The sequence below is a fragment of the Polypterus senegalus genome, chromosome 5, assembly GCF_016835505.1.
Source record: "Polypterus senegalus isolate Bchr_013 chromosome 5, ASM1683550v1, whole genome shotgun sequence".
Lineage (NCBI taxonomy): Eukaryota > Metazoa > Chordata > Cladistia > Polypteriformes > Polypteridae > Polypterus > Polypterus senegalus.
Genome location: NC_053158.1, coordinates 188,743,838 through 188,762,701, shown reverse-complemented (window position 1 = coordinate 188,762,701; position 18,864 = coordinate 188,743,838). Strand labels below are relative to the sequence as shown.

The 18,864-nt window shown below is 39.3% G+C and overlaps 1 protein-coding gene across 2 annotated transcripts in view; it reads left to right on the top strand.

Moving 5' to 3' along the window:
• The window catches only part of si:ch211-221n20.8 (fibropellin-1), a 95,402-nt gene that overhangs the window by 48,294 nt on the left and 28,244 nt on the right, over positions 1–18,864 (top strand). Inside the window, exons 8-10 of one of the 2 annotated variants that reach the window (XM_039753814.1) lie at positions 10,063–10,188; positions 14,417–14,449; positions 18,070–18,192. In XM_039753814.1, coding sequence (XP_039609748.1) covers positions 10,063–10,188; positions 14,417–14,449; positions 18,070–18,192 — 282 coding nt within the window. The remainder of the gene's footprint in view (positions 1–10,062; positions 10,189–14,416; positions 14,450–18,069; positions 18,193–18,864) is intronic. The other variant, XM_039753815.1, reaches the window with a different exon arrangement.

Genomic DNA, 18,864 nt, shown 5'->3' with positions numbered 1-18,864 from the left:
CGAACGCCAGCTTCCATGTTCTTCCACTACGTAAATCCCAGTCAGCGTGAAAATTAACGCACGTGCCTGCTGCCCCACCCCAACTCCTCCCAGAATTATGCCTCTTTGAATATGCAAATCAATATAAATAGCCCTTAAGCTCAGCGTTCTGTGAAAAGGCAATGGCAAAAGCACGAGGGAAAATAGAATTTCAGCGAATACCAAGTAGAGGCAAGGAAAAACTTACTATTTGTTGGTTTAAACAGTGGTATAAACAATAAAAGGAAGTTGATCTACTGACATAGCGTGTCGGAGAAACTCGAAAGCTCAATTTCACAAAGTCGCACAGTGCCCGAAATAAAAAATAAGTTGTCAGGTATTAAAGTTGCTGTGAAAAGGTGAGTTGTAGCCCACCGTCTGAGTGTCATATGAAAGATTGTTAGGGTACAGAGAAAAAGAAAAGGCACACAGTGGGGAAAAAGCACAAAATGTCAACTTTAATCTCAAAATGTCCACTTTAATCACGTAGTTTATTTTGTCATTAAAGTAGAACATCATAAACTTCACCTTAAAATTGTTTATTAGTTTCTCAAATCCCAAATGCTTTGTTTTGTATTTGATCTTCTATGTGCTCTATGGGTGTGAATCACTATGTGCTTCCATTGCTTTCTCTTCCTCCGACAGGACACAGAATCCATTACATTCGTAATATTACAGCTCTCTGAATAATTAAAATGCTGAGATGTATACGTGATATCATTTTCATGATGATAGGAGTTAAAGCATGTTATTAAACATGGGAACATGGTGGCGCAGTGATTGTTCATGTCTCACGCAAGATGCTTGCTGCGCTGTGTGCGACCTTCGATGAAATACTTTATTGTAGCAGTACTGTCTCTTTCAAAAATACTAACCTCCAATTACTGTCCTTACTTTTCTTTCTCCAAATACCCAATCGGCATACAATCAGCTCTGTAATAGATGTTAAGACATCTGTAAGCTTAAAACGCTGATTCTTCAAAACTTTTAAGGAACATTGAAATATCTTCATAGTACATGTTTAATTATTCTATCCATCTATCCTTCCAGTGTCACGTCAGCACCTGCAAGAATACAGTGCAAGGCAGGAACAATCTGTGAACGGAGCGGCAGTGGCTCGCTAGCGCTGTGGCACCGTGTCCTCACATGTTTAATTATTAACAATATAGATTATTTAAATGAAGTTAAAGTTTTATCTGTATAATATAATAAACATATTTTGTTGCATTTTATCTTAAAAATGAAGGAAAGTATCTGAAGCATTTGCCATGTGAGATCAGTTCAACAGACAGCATGGCTGAGGCAGCGTGTGCTTGATGCTGTATACCGATAATTCTCTTTCTGATCAGCAGCTGTACAGCTGTGATTCATACTCAGATACAGTGATATAAATACTCCAAGTGGAGCAGTGAGAGTAATATGGAAAAAGATGATCTGATGTGGCAACCCCTAACGGGAGCAGCTGAAAGAAGAAGAAGGTGCAGTGAGAGTAACGCTAAAGCAGCTATGGTATTTAGAATAGTTTGACCATTCTGTGGACCATTATATTGTTACAGGTTAATTACAATCAAATGCACTAAACTAATAAACAATATGCGGTTAATTTCAGTGTATTTATAAAGCCGTGTCAGGGATGTGGATCTAAAAAAAAAAGGGTATCCACACAGAAACAGTAGCACTGCTTTGACGCTGAGTGCCGCCAGAGCACAGAACTTGCATACAACAGGTTATGAGCTACCGTGGAAATGTGCGTGGCTTTACGCCAAGTTTAGGTTTTATATATCGCAATTTGAACATGGAAACGTTCTTACTCAACATTTTTGTGCGTACACGCTGTTTATACATGAGGCCCCAGGTCTTTGTCCCGGTGATCACCTGCAAACTGCACTGTAGCTTTCTTATGTCAGTCTCGGAGTAGAAACTTCTTCCTTTCACAACAATCTGTTCAGGCCATGGTGCATGATGAAGGTAAATAATGGTGGATACTTGGTGGATCCTTCATCATTACCTTTGTTGTTGTCTTGGGGTTCAATCAAACCTTTCTCAACAAAGTTTGTTCTTCCCTTTTTGTACCTCCTTTCTGAACAGTGCATTGTTTGTGTGGTCCCCAGATATTTTTTTACAGTTGTTTAAACAGAAGCTCATGGTCCCTTCAGGTTTTTTAGTTCCCATTTGGAAATTGCTGCTTAGAAGGAAACCAGATTTGTAGAGTTCAACAACGTTTTCTCTGAGGTCTTTGCTGAATTCGTTTGATTTTCCCATTGTATGAAAATTAATAAGGCACTGGCTCTAAAGGTAGGCCCAATGAACTCAATTAAGACAGTTTGCCAATCAAATACTTCTAAAAGTAATTACATCACTACATCGCAGTATAGAGATGAATTCTGCAATTACCCCTAGAAGCCGATGCTATATTTCATTTGATAGATGGTCTGTATGTAGCTCCTGCTTCTTTTATGGCCTAGGCACTGGCAGTTCTAGAGAGGAAAAAACTGATTTCAGTGAGTTTTACATCTTTTAATTGCACATGTGCCTGCAGAACAACTTTTAATGTCAGTTATGCAAAACCGTATGTGAAGGGAAATATGCTTATTTAACACATCACTATTGACATTCAGGGAGAACCCAGAGTTAACCACATAGGAAGAATGTGCACACACCAAAAAGACAGTGACCAGATTGTAAACTGAATCCAGATGCTTGGGGATGCAAGGCAGCAGCACTAGTACCACTTTGGGTAATCACATTGTTGCCATTTGAACCATCATCTACTGTATTCATTACGTTTCAGTTACAGGTTTTGTAGTGAGCACATTTTCAAGTTTCACTCCTTTATTGATATTTTATAGGTTTGAATTTGACTTGTAACAAGTAGGCCATTTTCATGTAGAGGCACACTGAGATAGTGTATCTACAAGCTGGGCTGCTCAGACCTAAGGAAGTGGGAGGAGATGCTGATGATAATGGTGTCTGTTACTGAGTGCCCGAGGGGATAACCAGAAGATCTGCTCTTTGCATTGTTTGTTGGCCAAATCCCAATGTGAATCACAAACTGACACTTTTGTTCTTAGGACTTCCGATAGAAACAACCCCAGGGTCCAATATGTGCCATAATAGGAACCACCTGGTGGACGGCTTGCCCTTACAGGCAGTGATTTAAAGCTGCTGTGGGAGACCACCTCAATTAGCTTTAAGGGACCCCTTAATTAAAATTCCTGCATTCTTTGTGGTGTCTGGCCAGTGCTGACTTAAACAGAAAGATCTGTGAGTGCCATCTGATCCAGGTCACTTTGCAAATGCAGCAGAGTATACATCATATGAGTATAATATTTAGTTCTTTCACAAAATATTATAGAATAACTCACTTTAAAAATGCAAATTCATCTATTTATTTTCACTGCCTGCTTATTTGAGTTCAGGATTGTGGGGGCCAAAGTTAGCAGAACAGGTTCCGCACTTTAAGGAAGCCCCTGGATGAGATGGCAGTCCATTGCAGGGTACACTAATGCACATACACATATTCACACAATGCCAATTTACAGTTGAGAGTTCCCCTAACACACGTCTTTTGGGATGTAAGAAAAAAACAAGAACACCACATAGTCAGCAAGAGAGAGTGCAAACTTATACAGATAATGTAGCTCTGGCATTTGAAACCAGCACTCTGGAACTGTGAGGCAGCTGCTCTAACGACTTCACCAATATCCTATCCTTATTGATGACTTCATGTTTATTTGAAATTTATGATTGTTTGGTTTAGAGCAGGAGTGTCAAACTCAGATCCTAGAGGGCTGCTGTGGCTGTAACGCACATTAGTTAGTGATTACTTCTGCTAACTTTTACCCTTTTTTACCCTAAGTTTAATTGCTTTACTTTTGAGATCCATGCCTAAATTGTATTTTTTTACTTTAATTAGTACCCAAACAATAAAAAAATGCAGAGTGGCTTTTATGTACAGTAAATCAATGAATTTCCACCTTTTTTGAGAGCTTCAGTGATGAAAACTACATGGCTTCCCGATGTTCCATGAAGGACAGAGACAAGTTGTAGTGCTTGTACAAAGTGCAAAACAAAAAAATATATATTTATTTCAAAGTGCCAAGAAGTTTTTAAGGGGAAATTGAATACAGTGGTTAGATAGGCAAGGGCAATAAATCTACAAAAAAGAACAATAACCAAAGTCAATGGCAAAGCAGGATCAGTAGTCATTTGTCAGACAAGACTTTCAACCAAAAACAAATATAAAAACAGAAGAAAATAATAATAATGATAATTTTATTTATGTAGCGCTTTTCCAACTACTCAAAGTGATTTACATAGACAACCACCACCAATGTATAGCATCCAGCTGGATAATGTGATGGTAGCCATTCTTGCACCAGTACACACGCCACACATTAGCTATTAGGTGGTGATGGGGTAAGAGAGATAATTATCCAGTTAGAGACAGGGGACGATTAGAGGGGCCAAAATAGATTAGGCTATGCTGGGCAGTTTAGCGAGGATATCGGGAAAAACCATACTCTTTTCGAAAGATGATCAGGGATCTTTTGTGACCATAGAGAGTCAGGATCTCGGCTTGATGTCTCACCCGAAAAAAGACAACATTTTTCAGCATAGTGTCCCCATCGCTGCACTGAGGCACTGGGATCCACCACAGAGTAAGTGCCCCCTGATTGCCTCTTCCAGCAGCAACCAAAGATTTTCCTAGATGGTCTCCCATCCAAGAACTGGCTCGGCCCAAACATGCTTAGCTCCAGATGAATCACCTGTTCTTACGTGCAGGTGGTATGCTCAAAAAGCTCATTTTTTTTGCACTGCCAAGTCTAGTCTGTTGTTTGAAAAATAAAGTTCAGACTCTAAACAATCTGTATCTTAAATTTATACAGTGCCTATTAAAAGTATTCATCCGCTTGGACGTTGTTATAAAGCATCTGTATCACAGTGAATTTAGTTTGGCTCTTTTGACACTAATCATCATAAAAGTACTGTTTAATTTCAAATGAACAATGTATCTCTGCAAAGTGGTCTAAATTAACAACAAATATAAAACACACAATATCTGATCATATAAGTATTCACCCTCTTCATTTATCTCCACCAGCATTCCAGAATTTGCTGCAGAGACCCATCCTTACAGCCTAATGCTGCCATCAGCATGCTTCACTGTGGAGATAATATGTTTTTAATGTGCAGCTTTCAAATATGGCATTTAATCTAATTGAAAACAATAATACATTTTGGTGACTTCAGGCCTTATAACCTTCTTCCAGCTGACTTAAGAGTCTCCTATGTGCCTCCAGCCACACTGCCATAAAGCTGTGACTTGAGAAACACCTGCACAGCAGTTGTTGTCTGTACAGTCTCACAAATCTCAGCCAGAAAAAAAAATCTTATTATTGTTATCTGTACATAATGGGTACAGGAACCTTTATAAGTATGCTTCCAAGTACACATGAGGCCTACATTTACCAAAATCAACCTTACCTAAAATCTAGGAGCAAGCTTTTCAGACCGTACAGACACAACAAGAAATGAAATTCATAATAACAGGGGAGAAAAAATAACACTCCTTGGTCCTCAATGATAAAATAATGTTCTTTCATATATTTGAATGTTTATAAAGACATTTGATTTGAGGGCCTAAAGATATAAAGATTTATCAACAAATTTAAAATCCATGGAGAGCTGAAAGTCAGAAGAAGAACTGAATGCCACAGCAACCATCTTGTGGTTTGCTCTGCTTTTAAGTAGCATTCCGGTAGCATCAGGTGGTCCCTCCTCCTTAGGCTTCATATACTGAGAACAGGGTACAGAACACAAAGAATAATTGTCTAATTATTAACATAATACAGAAACAAGAAATAATCATAAAAAAAAATTCTTCAATAATAAACAAACAGAAACAAATCTTAAATTACACAATTTGACGCAAAAGATGATAAAATGCATAAGTGCAAAGAAAAGACATATAAGCCAATGATGAAACCATGGCCATTTCCTAAAAATTATGGTGAACTCACTAGACCTAAAAATGTATGTTCAGTGGTAAAGTGGTGCAAAATACATAAGCAAAGGCAACCCAGGAGAATAAAAATAAAGTCCAAAAAGCTATTACCAAAAACCAGAAACAAGAATGTTCAAAAATTTAAAATGAAACTCAAAAATTAGAACAGGAAATCCAGAAAGAGAGAGAATGAAACAAACAGGAATTAATGATGCGTCTCAGGCCTTATATAGGTTCAAAGGGGATCCCTATGTTTAGCACATCAGGGTGTGCCAACCCCTTCGGGCTCAAGAAGACAATATAAAATTACTAATAAGCGAGAAAATACTAATTAGTACATAATTCAATATAAAAAGGCAGGAAACAGTAACATAAAACAAAAGAATGCATTAAAAAACAGCCAAATAAATAAGCAGAAAAGAAATTGAGAGAGCCACTGTCAACTCGTGGCAAACAACCCTTATGGGAGACTCTAAAGTGACACTAAAGGTGTTTTGTACCTCCTATTGCCAAAGCACTCCATAATGGAATGTCTAAATCCGGGTTTATACCTGATGCTTAGAACGCTTACACATACGCATCGTGACACTGCCAGACATACCCAGCGCATGTCCTCTGAGCACGTCGTTAGAAATTAACACAATGTGTGCATGAGTTGTAGTACCAGCAAAAATTTGAGTGGCACAGCATGTTCAAGTTGGTATGTGACGTCAGCATCGTTGTTTACTATCAGCATCTCCATAGTGACAGCCATGCCTGTCAGAACAGCTGGCATCAAATCGGCAGCTCTTTGAAAGTTTATGTAGAAAAGTGTAAGACAAAATGGAAGCAAATCTGAGACATATACACCTGTGCAATGCAGAAAATGTCCAAGAAAAGAAGTGAGGATTCAGCTGTTGCAAGATAACGCAGCGTGGTGGCAAGCCACATTACAGCTCCTACAGGATCAATGTGTGAGCTTCGATGTATGATGAATGGTTCAATGCGGTGAAGAAAATCATCACACTTAAATTTTGACATGCGAAAGTATTCATGGTGCTTTTCTTCATCCATTTCTCACATAAGCAATACAAGGCTTGTATATTTCCCATCATAATGACATGATACAGTTAAACATCTCACATACAATCTTCTGTGTCACTTTTGCCATTTTTTTTTTTGCACCTTCGAAACAGCATCAAAATGCACAGAATTTTTATCTTTAATATCTTTCTTCCCTCAACTCATAACACAACAAAACCATAAGTTGTTTTCTCACCGTGATGATGTCTCGTACTGCTACCTCCAGATTTACATAAAGTATATGTAGAAGTATAGTCCGTACACAGTTTGGGTGGCAGCACCCAGCATCCACAACTGCACATGTCGCATAACGTTTAAGTATAAAACAGGCCTTAAAGATGAATTATGCTGTATCCTTTCCAAAGAACTCCTCACTCTTGCTCAGTCTACTACTTGTGAATTTCCCCTTGGGATTAATAAAGTATTTATCTATCTATCTATCTATCATATAGTGCCTTTCCTATCTATCTATCTATCTATCTATCTATCTATCTATCTATCTATCTATCTATCTATCTATCTATCTATCTATCTATCTATCTATCTATCCAAAAGTAGTTTGAAGTGGTTCAGGTAGTTCATAGCAGCCAACACTAATATCACATTAGTTTAAGGTTTATTTTGTCACTAGAGTACCCACAGTAAGATAAATGAAGGAATATGTTATAAACCTGCCTGTTTAATGAAAGTTGCAAAAGCATCTTTGATAAAATACACACCTAAAGCAACAATGTTTCAAAACCACTGTTTTCAACCTAACCATTAAGTCAAGAAAAACAAAAATACGAATGCGAAATAAACAGGATTTTAAGGTTGAGTTAGCTTCAGATTAAAGACTTAGTTGGAGCAAAACTTAGCAGTCTTTGTGGTCATCCAGGAAGTAAAATCAATCCCACTTTGAGAAAAGTCACTTTGAACATTTGCTTAATGTGGTAACACATCTGCAGGCAGCAAAGCATAATGAAAAGCTATGACTGTGTGGAAAACCCACACAAACATGGAAGAACATGCAGACTCCACAGAGGCTGTGTACGGACACAGGCTTTGAAGTTGAAACAATACAGCTATAAAAACAGTAGTAGTCTAACTCCATCATGGTGCTGCATCTGTGTGAATAGGAGGAGGCAAAACACCAAATCTTTCCAAGCATTTATCATTTGCTCATCTCAGTGTCTTCCAGGGGCTCAGAACGCTGCAGATGTGAAGTGGTTTTTACAGTAAAAATAAAAAAAAAAAAATTTTAATGAATTTAGATGGGTTAACAAATGCACTATTTTCACACAAAAAATGTTTTTCCGAGCTTGTTTGATGAACAAACACAAATTAATTTAAGCATAATCATTGTGATTCCGTAAAATGTGATTTAAAACAGCACATTATATACCATTAATCTGCAATGTAGGTTATGCATTACACACATTGAGCATTTCACTAATAATGTTTATTAACCCCCAAGGACATTGCAAAGTGTGCTTTGTTCCAGATTTATATTTAAAGTGTCGAGAAATACTTTCCAACTGTACGTTGCTTATTTCTCTAAAGCATTCTTAAGTTGAAATATTTTAGACACTAAATATATCGTAATGATCTGTGAATAATTTCAGAAAGCCATGTAGATGGACAGCTGCTGAGCGACATGTTTTCAGAAGAAGCCATGGGTTAAGCAAATGAAGCATTTCATGGAGCTCTGGAGAGCAGAGAAGAGGGGGGTTGGCTAGGAGCAAGAGAGTCCAGGGTGAGTCAATTGGCAGAAGGTGCATGAAGGGGGAGGACCTTCCACAGAGAGGTCAAAGCGCTATTGACAGAAAGATTAAGCATTGCTGGACTGCAACACCAACATAGAAGGAGTGGAAAGTGAGCTGAGCATTGCAGAAGTAGTATGTGCGGGTACAAGAAATGAGAGAGAGAGGGAAAGAACAATGTACTTCAGAGTCATAACACTGAAATGGGAGACAAGACTGTACAAGGAAGTCAGTTAGCTCGGGAAGCGACTAAAAAAGAAAAAAGGTGTCCCTCACAGCCTTTAATGGGTATTAAGTAGGAGCTGGACATTGGGTGATAGTAGCGGGGTTGGTGGGTCAGTAGCACTCTAACATGTGTATCCATGTTGTTCTTACTTACAGACGATATTCACAATACAAATCTCAGTGTCGATCTGGAGAACCAGACCCTCTGCCAGGAATATTTAGATACAGGGTGGTTCTCCAGCTGAAACTTCATGGTGGCCCTGTTCCCTGAAATTGTAAATAAAGGGGAAGGACACATACCTAAATACCCTAATACAACAATAAACATATTATATAATTAATAATGAATAACAAAAAAATATTCAAGACACAACACAGAAAATGGCAAAAGATATAGCCAATGACATAATACACTCAATAATATTTAAAAAATAACAAAAGGATTACAAAAAATGTAAGTATACTCAAGCCAGGTTTGAGACCCTGCCTAAAACATGGTGAGCCCTGTGATAAATCTGTATCCCATTTGTTATGATAAACATTATTTTTGTTTATTCTATTTTATTTTGCTTATTATTTATGCGCTTCAAGTGACGTCACCTGATATTCTGGTATAAATATGCCGATGTCACAAATAGAAAGTATCCTTCAGCTGGATAAAACTTTAATCTTTAACAGAAGTTGGTTTCCCTCTTCAAGCAGGCCTAGTACTAAGTCTGTTTCATTGATGCATTTATGGGCTTGATTTTGACTTTGATTTTTGGTTTGCCTCATGCCTTGTTTGCTCAATATATTTTTGATCTCCCGATTTTGACCTTTCACCTGGCACTGACTCTCCTTCTGGTTCATGTTATTTATCTACTGTTTTTTCAGTCACTCACAATAATCCTGGAAATCTTTCTTCATTCACCATTCAGAATTCATTATCAAAGCAGTAGATTTCCCACAAAGGACTGACAGATGGATGAATGAGAAGTTTGAGTTTACTGAATACTAACTCTCTTCCAGATGTCGATGAGTGCTCCTTTGAAGACCGTTGTCGCCGGGAATTGGGGAACATCTGCGTCAACACGCTCGGCAGCTATGCCTGCAACTGCCACACTGGATTCAGAGCTGAAAAGCTAGCATGTTTGGGTGAGGATTATTTTGTTTTTGTTTCCTGCAGTTGTTTCCTTCTGTACTCTTTTTTGGGTAATCTCTGCTGTCTGGGTAGTTGCTTCCTTTTTTTTTCCAAGTTGAGTCTCATTCAGGGTTGTGATTTAATGTCACAGACATGGTAAAAGGCATTTGAGGCATACACCAGTATCCTGAAACTTTCATAGACCTGACCAGAAATGGCCTTACCCCAGGCCGCCAGCTACTACCTACACACTAAAATTGGAAGTAAGCTTTAAAAGTTCAAAAAATATATAAAATGCTTCACAAAGGAGAGGGAAACCGTAAACCTCTGACTTGCTGAATATGCCCGAAACAAAGTATCTTTAAAAAACTGAGAATTTACTAATTAAGTCAAAAATAAACAAAAACTCAAAAAGGATTTTTCTAAAAGGAATGCAAGGTGAAGAAGTACTAAAGTACATTCCAAGTAGAAGACTATTAACAAAATAAAAATCAAAATTAAAAAAGTTGAACGTGAGCGTCGATAGGCTTTGCTCCCTAAGAACCAAGTTACCCGAACTATTCTATAACATTTCAGTAATTGAATTCTGAAGCTGATCTTTCTGATTACAAAATAGGTTGTTACGATAGCAACTGATGAGTAGAATTCATAATTCATTGCAAAATTGTGGTACAGTAATCCCTCCTCGATCGCGGGGGTTGCGTTCCAGAACCCCCCGCAATAGATGAAAATCCGCGAAGTAGAAACCATATGTTTGTATGGTTATTTTTATATATTTTAAGCCCTTATAAACTCTCCCACACTGTTAACATTATTAGAGCCCTCTAGACATGAAATAACACCCTTTAGTCAAAAGTTTAAACTGTGCTCCATGACAAGACAGAGATGACAGTTCTTACTCACAATTAAAAGAATGGAAATATATCTTCTCTTCAAAGGAGTGCGCGCATCAGGAGCAGAGAATTTCAGAGAGAGAGAGAGCGCTCGCTAAGAAAAGCAAACAATCAAAAAATCAATACGTGCTTTTGTGCTTTAAAGTATGCCGAAGCACCACGATAAAGCGGCATTTTTTAGAGGAGCGTCAGTATCTTCTAAGCAAACAGCCTCTTTGTAAACAGCCCATCTGCTCAAACCCCCTCCGTCAGGCGCAGAGAACGTCAGAGAGAGAGAGCGCGAGATTAAAGAAAACCATCAAAAAATCAATACGTGCTTTTGGGTTTTTAAGTATGCCGAAGCACCATGATAAAGCGGAGGCATTTTTTAGAGAAGCGTCTGTATCCTCTAGGCAAACAGCCTCTGTGCAAACAGCCCCTCTGCTCACACCCCCTCCGTGAGACATAGAAAAGCAAACAATCAAGCACCGCGCAGGAAGCATATCTTATATCATTGAGGAGTTTTAGTTAATATGTAATACATGCTCTGATTGGGTAGCTTCTAAGCCATCCGCCAATAGCGTCCCTTGTATGAAATCAACTGGGCAAACAAACTGAGGAAGCATGTACCATAAATTAAAGACCCATTGTCCGCAGAAATCCGCGAACCAGCAAAAAATCCGTGATATATATTTAGATATGCTGACATTTAAAATCCGCGATAGAGTGAATCCGCGAAAGAGCAAGGCACCAGGTATGTCGTGAAAGTGGACTGGTACATTTTTTTAATGGTTTGTCTTTAAAATGTCTTTGTGCAGAGCTCTTCAGTGTCAACAAATGAATTATTAATTATAATTATTGTTTTCAATATCAGGGGACCCTAAAACGTCGAGATCTGTTGAAAACCGGAGGTCGAAATTTTTGATGAATCTAAACCTTTCGCTCCTTCCACCATAAGATGATAGGTTATGGGGAGGGAGGGTCAAAGCAAAATACACACAAATCCAAAGAAAATCACACCCATTGTTCCCACCAAACAATTATGCCTGACCCACTGCTGGGACTCTCTGGCTACCCTCAATATAAATACAGAGGGAGGATGCAGAAACAGTGATGTCTGAGTGATGTATCAGACTATGGTTCTTCCCACAAAAAACAAAAAAGAGCAAAATTAACAGAAATGACATAAAAAAACATGAAAAAAATAAATAATAAATTATGTCTGACCCATAAGCACATGTGATACATTGTGGATGTACAGTGGTGTGAAAAACTCTTTGCTCCCTTCCTGATTTCTTATTCTTTTGCATGTTTGTCACACAAAATGTTTCTGATCATCAAACACATTTAACCATTAGTCAAATATAACACAAGTAAACACAAAATGCAGTTTTTAAATGATGGTTTTAATTATTTAGGGAGAAAAAAACCCAAACCTACATGGCCCTGTGTGACAAAGTAATTGCCCCCTTGTTAAAAAATAACCTAACTGTGGTGTATCACACCTGAGTTCAATTTCCGTAGCCACCCCCAGGCCTGATTACTGCCACACCTGTTTCAATCAAGAAATCACTTCAATAGGAGCTGCCTGACACAGGGAAGTAGACCAAAAGCACCTCAAAAGGTAGACATCATGCCAAGATCCAAAGAAATTCAGGAACAAATGAGAACAGAAGTAATTGAGATCTATCAGTCTGGTAAAGGTTATAAAGCCATTTCTAAAGCTTTGGGACTCCAGTGAACCACAGTGAGAGCCATTATCCACAAATGGCAAAAACATGGAACAGTGGTGAACCTTCCCAGGAGTGGCCGGCCGACCAAAATTACCCCAAGAGCGCAGAGACGACTTATCCGAGAGGTCACAAAAGACCCCAGGACAACGTCTAAAGAACTGCAGGCCTCACTTGCCTCAATTAAGGTCAGTGTTCACGACTCCACAATAAGAAAGAGACTGGGCAAAAACGGCCTGCATGGCAGATTTCCAAGACGCAAACCACTGTTAAGCAAAAGAACATTAGGGCTTGTCTCAATTTTGCTAAGAAACATCTCAATGATTGCCAAGACTTTTGGGAAAATACCTTGTGGACTGATGAGACAAAAGTTGAACTTTTTGAAAGGCAAATGTCCCGTTACATCTGGCGTAAAAGGAACACAGCATTTCAGAAAAAGAACATCATACCAACAGTAAAATATGGTGGTGGTAGTGTGATGGTCTGGGGCTGTTTTGCTGCTTCAGGACCTGGAAGGCTTGCTGTGATAGATGGAACCATGAATTCTACTGTCTACCAAAAAATCCTGAAGGAGAATGTCCGACCATCTGTTCGTCAACTCAAGCTGAAGCGATCTTGGGTGCTGCAACAGGACAATGACCCAAAACACACCAGCAAATCCACCTCTGAATGGCTTAAGAAAAACAAAATGAAGACTTTGGAGTGGCCTAGTCAAAGTCCTGACCTGAATCCAATTGAGATGCTATGGCATGACCTTAAAAAGGCGGTTCATGCTAGAAAGCCCTCAAATAAAGCTGAATTACAACAATTCTGCAAAGATGAGTGGGCCAAAATTCCTCCAGAGCGCTGTAAAAGACTCATTGCAAGTTATCGCAAACCCTTGATTGCAGTTATTGCTGCTAAGGGTGGCCCAACCAGTTATTAGGTTCAGGGGGTAATTACTTTTTCACACAGGGCCATGTAGGTTTGGATTTTTTTTTCTCCCTAAATAATAAAAACCATCATTTAAAAACTGCATTTTGTGTTTACTTGTATTATATTTGACTAATGGTTAAATGTGCTTGATGATCAGAAACATTTTGTGTGACAAACATGCAAAAGAATAAGAAATCAGGAAGGGGGCAAATAGTTTTTCACACCACTGTAAATATAAATGTTTATGAACAAGCTGTGCAATTAAACATTTAAAACATGAATAAGATGACTTCAAAGATGTTTGAGCTTAAAACCCCAAAGCTAAACACACACCTCTGTTTAAAGATTTTAGCTATTTTTTACTTAAAAATAAATCAGTCCCTCCACACACTCAGCTTGAGCGTCATCAAAACGACCTGTGTGTGTAACCAGCGGCTCCCCTATCCTGTGCTGTACTTTGACTTTCTGTGTTATATTCACCTGTGCATTGGCATGCAGCACCCTTTAATAGTTAAGGCATGTCCTTGATATTTACATCTCTCCTTTGACTGCTTCTCTGTGTCAATACTTGCTTGTTTATACTCCCTTTCTTTGAGGGAAGTTGTGTATTGTTTATGTAAAGTGCTTTGATATGTGTCACAAAACGCTTTGCACGTCTACTGTACATTACTGCTCGTTTCTGAACTTTTCTTTTTTTGCATGGGCCTGACCAATGATGCTTGTAGATGATCCCTGCTTGGACTACATAATATGCCAAGGTACACTGTTTTTAAAAAATGCTGTGTATTAAGTCATGTGAGTATCAAGTTTGAAGCCTTGTCTGCCTATCTGCTCTTTAATGTCAAGTCAGAAAAAAAACAGTAGGAAACAGTAGGAAAAAAATTGTGGGCTTCTTATTTCCATTCTTCATGTTGTCTTTCTATCTCTATCTCTGTTGTAGGCCTTATTTATAGGTGAACATGGCTTTGTTACTGTTAGGAAACTTCCTTCTTAGCATCAGGACTGAACCAAAAGCCTTCAGAGTTCTTGTGAAAATAATGAAGCAATATTACTAAAGTAGTATCAAAGTATTAGGCATTAGTAATCTAGACATTTACCTGTCAATTCATTTTCCTCATCTGCTAATTCAAAGCTGTACTGCAGTACAGTTGTAAGTATAGAAATATCATGGTACCACCCATCCATTAATTTCTATTAGTCACTCACGCATTAGTGGGCTGCAAATTCAAAATTACTGCTCTACAGTATTTACATAGTACAATGAAATTCTTATTTATATAGCTCCTCAGAACGCTGTCAGTAATACTATACAATATCAATAAATGACTCAGACAAAAATACAATAAATACTGTATATATAAACACAGTGGGGGAAATTAGTATTCAATATGTTAAAATTTTTCTCCCTAAACATATTTCCATTGCACATGAAAATCAGACCAAATATTTTTATTAACTCAATAAAAAGCTTGGAATAGCCAAAGAAATTGCAATATTCCAATCCATAAAAAAGTTATGTGTAATAAAGTGGAATGACACAGGAATAAAGTATTGAACACAGCAAGAAAAAGCACTAAGCCAGCTAATTCCACTAGTTAGCTCTTATGCTTATGCTAATAAGAATCAGCTGGGTTGGTAGATCAGTACTTCCATTCTTGGCGAAAGGATTACCTACCTCAGAATGCAATTAGCAAAGCATTTGAAGGCACATAGAAAGCTTATTTGCTGTACAACATTTGGAGAAGCCTGTAGACTTTTGGGAGAATGTACAGTGGTCAAACAAGACAAAAGTTAAACTTTTTTGTGACAAAATGATGCACCACGTTTGGCGGTAAAATGGTTCTGCATATGACCCTAAAAATACCATACCTACAGTTAAGTTCAGAGTTGGAGGTGTCATGGTATGAAGCTGTTTCCCTACTCATGGTACTAGTGGATTCTAAATATAAAAAGGGAAGATAAATTAAGCCATGTATGAGGAAATTCTTAAGAAGAATCTGGTGCCATCTACCACAACGATGAGTATGAGATGTGGGTGGACCTTTCAGCAGGACACCAATTCTTAACAAACTAGAAAAGAGACTCTCAATTGCCTCCAGAGGAAGAAAATAAAGGTTTATGAATGGCCCAGTCAATCAACATACTTAAATCCCAACAGAAGATTTGTGGAAGGGACTGAAGATTGAGATTCCCCAGCAGGCCCCCTGAAATTTTCAAGATTTAAAAATTCTTGAAACTGATCCTCCAATTAGCTGTGAACCACCCAATCTCACTGAGATTGCACAGGAGGTGAACCAACTGAGGGTAGGGAAGGCTACAGGAATCTGTGGTATCTGGAATGAACTTCTCCAGGCTGGTGGTAAGGCTGTCTTCCTGGCATTGTAAGCAATCCTTGCGTCGGTATGGGACTGACTGGTATACAGGAGCTTGTCGTCCCTATCTGGAAACGGAAGGGTAATCAGCTTGATTGCGGCAATTACAGGTGGATAAGACTGATTTCTGTGCTGGATAAGGTCCTTGCTAGTGTCATCCTCAAAAGGATCAGTGATCACTTGCTCACATACCGGCGACCAGAACAGTCTGGTTTTACGCCTAAGAAGTCTACCATCGACCGCATCCTGGCACCAAGGGTCCTCACGGACATCAGCAGAGTTTCTTTGCAGCCTTTGTAGGTTTTTGTAAAGCGGTCGACTCAGTTAATCGAGCTGCAATGTGGAACATTCTGAGACTGCTGGATCTCCTCAAGGTTGCTGGATATCATGGCGGGCCTGTACACTGGTACTGTGAGTGCTGTATAGAGTGGCGGCAGAACCTCTTCATTTTTTACCAGCTGATTCTGGGACTCGTCAGGGGTGTGTTCTTGCTCCTACTCTAGTCAATGCCTCAATGGACTGGGTGTTGGGCAAAGTCATGGGGTCCAGCGGCTGTGAGGCATCTGTTGGTGAAGAAAGACTCACTGATCTTGACTTTTCCGACGATGCTGTGATCTTCGCGGAGTCATTGGAGGCACTGATCGGAACTCTTGAGAGACTGAGTGAGGAGTCTGAGTGTCTGGGCTTGCGAGTGTCCTGGATAAAAACCAAGATCCAGGCCTTTAATGACCTTATAGGCACAGCCATCAGCAGTGTGTCTGTCTGCAGAGAGAGTGTCGACCTTGTCGAGAGGGTTACTTACCTTGTCTCTGGTGACTTTTCCTATGAAGTCAGCAGATGGATTGGAAGAACATAGGGGATCATGAGGTCGCTGGAAAGGGGTGTGTGGCGCTCCCAATATCTATGTAAAAGGATGAAGGTCCAAGTCCTGGTGTTTCCTGCCTTGCTATATAGTTGCGAGACGTGGACGCTATCCAGTGACCTGAGATGAAGGCTGTACACCTTCAGTTCTGTGTCTCATCAGAGAATCCTTGTGTACCACTGGTTTGACTTTGTGTCGAATAAGCGGTTGCTCACGGAGTCCCAAATGAGGCATATTGCCTGCATTGTGAGGGAGCGTCAGTTACAGCGCTAAGGCCATGTGGCGTGATTACCCAAGGGTGATCTGGCTCGCAGGATCCTCATTGTTGAGGACCCAAGTGCCTGGACCAGACCAAGGGGACACCCATGTAACACCTGGCTGCGACAGATAGATGGTCATTTCTGCAGGGTGGGACTGGACCACGTGTCTGCCTGGGGGGTTGCCAACCGGGATCCTGAGTTGTTTTGTCATGTAGTCGGTGCGGCAACGCACTGTACCAGTGCATGCTCCTCAACTTCACTTGACATCTGCCTTCTGTTTCCTCCCAAAATTCAGAAAGATGTCCTTTTTTGCACTGGGGATCTCATGTTGTTCTGGTTTAGGTGTATGTATATAGTGTATATCTTGTAATGGCCATTCTTTCTTTACCTACTTTCCTGCCCTGCTAAGCTCATTTCCTCTGCCAAACTGTCTAGTAAAAGTATTTTGAAGGCTGATGAATAAATTATATCAGAATAATGGTTTAATTTAATGTAGTTTAATGTATTGATCCCATAACCTCAAAAGTTCTCTTTTAGGTTCATTGAAGATTCAAAACTGGCACTGTGCGAGTGTGGTGGGTGTGCTGAGGGGGCTGGGACCCTCTCCTGGATGAGTATCCAGCATTTGACTGATGCCTGAGGACCTTGAACTGGATTATGTGAATTTGAATATGTATCTAATGCTTTGCTTTATTAACTGGATAATTGCTAAGTAAACCAAGAAACAGTATAAGGAGTTACCTTCTTCTACAGCTACATGATCACAATTAAAGTGGCAACATAATGAGACCAAATGAAGATCCATTATTTAAACACCTTATACAATGTCTGTAGACTTATTCCAGTAAAAACACTAAATTTGCTTGTTTTTTCTTCATCTTCAGATGTGGACGAGTGTGCAGAAACTCCAGGTCTTTGTGATGGCATTGGAGTTTGTGAAAACGCATTAGGCAGCTATCGATGTGTGTGTCAGCTAGGGTATCGAGGCAATGGAACACATTGTGAAGGTGAGCTTGAAAAACATCTCAGTTTGCATCTTTGGTGATGCTTTGCTTTATTGCTCAATTGGAAGAGAACTAAATGACCATGGAATTATCCATGGCCAAGGATCTGATATGTTTTTGACATTGGGATCTCATCGTTTAAGCTGGTGTGGGCAAAATTGTGAACAGTATTTCTGTTAGTTAACAGTTAACAGAAAAATAATAATTTTTTGCATTTATATAGCGCTTTTCTCACTACTCAAAGCGCTCAGCAATTGCAGGTTAAGGGCCTTGCTCAAGGGCCCAACAGAGCAGAGTCCCTATTGGCATTTACGGGATTCAAACCGGCAACCTTCCAATTGCCAGTGCAGATCCCTAGCCTCAGAGCCACCACTCCGTATATAGAAATGCCAAATAGAAACAAGTGTTGTTGGAAGGTACTGTACAAAATACTTATGCAGGTGTTGGTTCTGGTCTGACATGTGCTTGCTCACTATAGTAATGTATACAAACAATCTTTTAATTAGCTTCCATCATTCTTTCTCTACTTTATGACTCTTGCACTCTTCCCATCACTTTAAACCTTCCCCCCAGCTCACCCAAGAAGTCCCCGGCGTGAGGCAGCTTTACACTCTCTGCTGACATCACTTTTCAACCAGACTTGGAATTACTCTGTTACATCTCAGAAGTGAAACA